Genomic DNA, 4,839 nt, shown 5'->3' on the forward strand with positions numbered 1-4,839 from the left:
TTCAGATGTGACATAGGTGTGTCAGGCATTTCAGATGTGACATCGACAGGTGTGTCAGATGTGACATTGGCAGGTGTGTCAGGCATTGGCAGATGTGTCAGGCATTTCAGATGTGACATGGGCAGGTGTGTCAGGCATTTCAGATGTGACATCGGCAGGTGTGTCAGGCATTTCAGATGTGACATTGGCAGGTGTGTCAGGCATTTCAGATGTGACATCGGCAGGTGTGTCAGGCATTTCAGATGTGACATCGGCAGGTGGGTCAGGCATTTCAGATGTGACATCGGCAGGTGGGTCAGGCACTTCAGATGTGACACCAACAGGTATGTGTGGCATTTCAGATGTGATTTTAGATTCTTCAGGATTTTCAGAATTGTCATCGGCAGATGTGAGGAATTTCAGATGTGACATTAGATTCTCCAACATTTTCCTCGATCAACAGGTGAGTCAGGCTTTTCGGATGTAATATCAGATGTGACATCGACAGGTGGATCAGAAAGTTGACATGTGATGTCAGTATATGTGTCAACAATTTCAGATGTGACATTGGCAGGTGTGTCAGACATTTCAGATGTGACATTAGCAGGTGGGTCAAGCATTTCAGACGTGGCAACAGCAGATATGTCATTAGTTTCAGATGTGACACTGGCATGTGTGTCAACCATTTCAGATGTGACATTGGCAGTTGATTCAGGCATTTCAGATGTGACATCCACATGTGTGTCAGCCATTTCAGATGTGACATTGGCAGTTGTTTCAGGCATTTCAGATGTGACATCAGCAGGTGTGTCAGCCATATCAGATGTGACATTAGAATCATCAGGCATTTCAGATGTGACATTAGCATCATCAGGCATTTCAGATGTGACATTAGAGTCATCAGGTATTTCAGATGTGACATTAGAATCATCAGACATTTCAGATGTGACATTAGCATCATCAGGCATTTCAGATGTGATATTGGAGTCATCAGGTATTTCAGATGTGACATTAGAATCATCAGGCATTTCAGATGTGACATTAGCATCATCAGGCATTTCAGATGTGACATTAGAGTCATCAGGTATTTCAGATGTGACATTGGCAAGTGTGTCAGCCATTTCAGATGTGACATTGGCAGTTGTTTCAGGCATTTCAAACATTTGAGAGTGGGTAAAACATTGAGGTGGGTCAAACATTTGAGATGTGACATTGACAGGTGGGTCAGGCATTTGAGAAGTGCATTTGGCGGATGTGTCAGGCATTTCAGATGGGATGTTAGGTTCTTCATCATTTTCAGGCTCGACAGATGGGTCAGGCTTTTCAGATGTGACATCAGCAGATGTGACAGGCATCACAGATGTGACATCAGATTCCTTAGGTATTTCAGGCGTAACATCAGCAGGTGTGTCAGAAAGTTCAGACTTAACATCAGGAGATGTGTCAGGCATTTCAGATGGGACATTGGATTGAGTCAGCCATTTCAGATGTGACATCGGCAGATGTGTCAGCCATTTCAGATGTGACATTGGCAGGTGAGTCAGCCATTTCAGATGTGACATTGGCAGGTGAGTCAGACATTTCAGATGTGACATTGGCAGGTGTGCCAGGTATCACAGATGTGACATTGGCAGGTGGGTCAGGCATTTCAGATGTGACATTGGCAGGTGGGTCAGGCATTTCATTTCAGATGTGACATTTTCAGATAATGTTTTCAGATGTGTGAGATTTCAGATGTCACACCAGCAGGTGGGTCAAGCATTTGAAATGTGACATTAGAATCATCAGGCATTTCAGATGTGACAGTGGCAGGTGTGTTAGAAGTTTCAGATGTAACACATCGTTTCGGGCAGGATGTGACAATAAAATCATCAGGCATTTCAGATGTGACGATTGGCAGGATGTGACATCAGCAGGTGTCACATTTTAGATGTGACATTGGCAGGATGTTACACTGGCAGGTGTATTAGACATTTCAGATGTGACATTGGCAGGTGGGTTAGGCATTTCAGATGTCACATCTGAAGGTAGGTCAGGCATTTCAGATGTGACATTGGCACATGGGTCAGAAGTTTCAGATGTGACACCGACAGTTGTTTTAGGCATTTCAGAAGTGACATCGGTAGGTGTGTCAGGCATTTTAGATGTAACACGGGCAGATGTTTCAGGAATTTCAGATGTGACATTAGAATCATCAGGCATTTTAGATGTGACATCGGCAAGTCTGTCAGACATTTCAGACATGACAACAGCAGATATGTCAGAAGTTTCAGATGTGACACCGACAGTTGTGTCGGGCATTTCATATGTGTCATTAGAATCGTCAGGCATTTCAGATGTGACATCAGCAAGTGTGACCTGCATTTCAGATGTGACATTGGCAGGTGGGTCAGGCATTTCATATGTGACATTAGAATCGTCAGGCATTTCAGACGTGACATTGGCAGATGTCTCAGAAGTTTCACATGTGGCATCAGCTGGTGTGTCAGACATTTCAGAATTGACATCAGCAGGTGTGTCAGGCAGTTCAGACGTAACATCAGCAGACGTGTCAGCCATTTCAGATATGACATCGGCAGGTGTGTCAGGCATTTCAGAAGTGCATTCGGCAGATGTGTTAGGCATTTCTGATGGGATGTTAGATTCTTCAGGATTTTCAGCCTCAGCAGGTGGGTCAGGCTTCTCAGATGTGACATCAGCAATTGTGACAGGCATTACATATGTGACATTGGCGGATGTGTGAGGCATTTCAGATGAAACATTGGCAGGTGTTTCAGACATTTCAGAAGTGACATCAGCAGGTGGGTCAAGCATTTCAGATGTGATGTTACAATTGTCAGTCATTTCAGATGTAACATCAGCAGATGTGTCAGGCATTTCAGATGTGACATTCGAATCATGAGGCACTTCAGATGTGACACTGGCAGGTGTGTCAGCCATTTCACATGTAACACTGGCAGGCGTTTCAGGCATTTCAGATGTGACATTAGAATTGTCAGGCATTTCAGATGTGACATCGGCAGGTGGGTCAGCCATTTCACATGTAACACTGGCAGGTCTTTCGGGCATTTCAGATGTGACATTAGAATCATCCAACATTTCAGATGTGACATTGGCAGGTGTGTCAGCCATTTCAGATGTGACATTAGAATCATCCAACATTTCAGATGTGACATTGGCAGGTGTGTCAGCCATTTCAGATGTGACATTAGAATCGTCAGGCATTTCAGATGTGACATCGGCAGGTGGGTCAGGCATTTCAGATGTGACATTGGCAGATGTGTCACTCATTTCAGATGTGATATCAGATTCATCAGCCATTTCAGAGGTGATCTTAGAAGATTTATCTGGCATTTCACTTGTGACATCAGCAGGTGTGTCAGAAAGTTCAGATATGACATCAGCAGAGGTGTCAGGCATTTCAGATGTGAAGTTAGATTTGTCAGGCTTTTCAGATTTCGCATTGACAGATGTAGCATTTGCGGAATGTTCATCGTCTGTCGGTATGTCTACATTTGGCCTGCTGTCACCACTTGGTTCACCAACAGTTGTTTCTGATGGCGTTACAGGAGTTACAGGTGTATCATCACTACTGCCAGCACTCACATAGTTAGATCCCGTCCTGTCCGATGCTACCATGGATGTTTCAGACGTCACCTCAGTCAGAGGGCAATCATTAGTCAGTGTGTTGCCATCCTCGGTACTGCTCAGACCAGTGTGAGTACAAGTAGATCGGCTTGGTGCTATGACTGTTTCTGAAGATGTGGTGTCAGTCAAAGTTTCATCCATAGATGAATCACACTCCAGCCTACTGGCAACAACTGTGACACTTGACATTGCCACAGTAGCTGTTTCAGAAGATGTTTCATCAACCAAAGGTTCACTACAAGATCTCGCACCATCCTCACTACAGGCAGTCACCTCTTCTGTCCATGAGTCAAAGGTATCTGAACCTCCTGTCACACTAAACAGCAATATCAGTCAGGTTTTCTTCAGTGAGAGATGTGTCAGAAGAGATCTCATCTGTTGATTTTTTACCCAGTTTGTCACCATCCTGCACACTGTGAACAGTAATATCACTACAGACAGTCAGGTTTTCTTCAACAACTGTTTCAGACGTGGCATCAGTCAAAGATTCATGACCATCAACAGCACTATCACAATTGCTTTCAATAGACAGAGACAGTTTAGGTACTGCAACGACAACTTCCTCCAGGACACTGCCAGACAGTTCTCCATCCCCACTCCTTGACAACCCTGGTGTGACAGGCTAGGTACTGCAACGACAACTTCCTCCAGGACACTGCCAGACAGTTCTCCATCCCCACTCCTCGACACACTCTGGTCTCCATGTCCTTCCCCATGTGATGTGTCTGCTACCATGTCACTAGAGTCTGTCTGTCTCTGGACCACTGTTCCTTCTGCAGTTGGTCTGGTGTTTGAAAACTGATCATCACAGTCACAGACTAAAGTATCAACCTGTCCACAGACATCCTCCTTACTGTCCATGTTCCTGTTCATTGAGACAGACAGACTTTTGTCTGTGGATGCACATTCTTCCTGATCACTTGCATCAGAATCATACCATCTGGCACCACCTTCTTTGCTATCAACATTCACGTCACTTAGACCTGAATCAACACCTGTTGTGTCAGAAATAACACTTCCACTTATAGTGTCATGAGAAAGAGGTGTCTCACTGTCTGTGCTATCAATGATCATGTCACTATAGGTAATCAAACTTGGATCAACATCTGTTTTGTTAGAAATACTTCCACTGTTTGTGCTATCAATGATCATGTCACTTGGATCAACATCTGTTTTGTTAGAAATACTTCCACTGTTTGTGCTATCAATGAT

The 4,839-nt window shown here is 44.2% G+C and overlaps 1 protein-coding gene across 1 annotated transcript; it reads right to left on the reverse strand.

The window, feature by feature from the left end:
- Positions 1-1,905: 1,905 nt before the first annotated feature.
- On the reverse strand, positions 1,906-3,816 carry LOC124258178 (polycystic kidney disease protein 1-like 3). Its single transcript, XM_046692232.1, has one exon. The coding sequence runs from the start codon at positions 3,814-3,816 to the stop codon at positions 1,906-1,908; it is 1,911 nt and encodes a 636-aa protein (XP_046548188.1).
- Positions 3,817-4,839: the final 1,023 nt, after the last annotated feature.

This window comes from Haliotis rubra, unplaced genomic scaffold (genome assembly GCF_003918875.1).
Source record: "Haliotis rubra isolate DU_JTF1 unplaced genomic scaffold, ASM391887v1 Scf685, whole genome shotgun sequence".
In the NCBI taxonomy this organism is placed as follows: Eukaryota; Metazoa; Mollusca; class Gastropoda; order Lepetellida; family Haliotidae; genus Haliotis; species Haliotis rubra.

What these genes read in the sequence shown, in the direction of transcription:
- LOC124258178 (XM_046692232.1), bottom strand. Translation starts at nt 3,816, where the DNA reads ATGTCAAGTGTCACAGTTGTTGCCAGTAGGCTGGAGTGTGATTCATCT.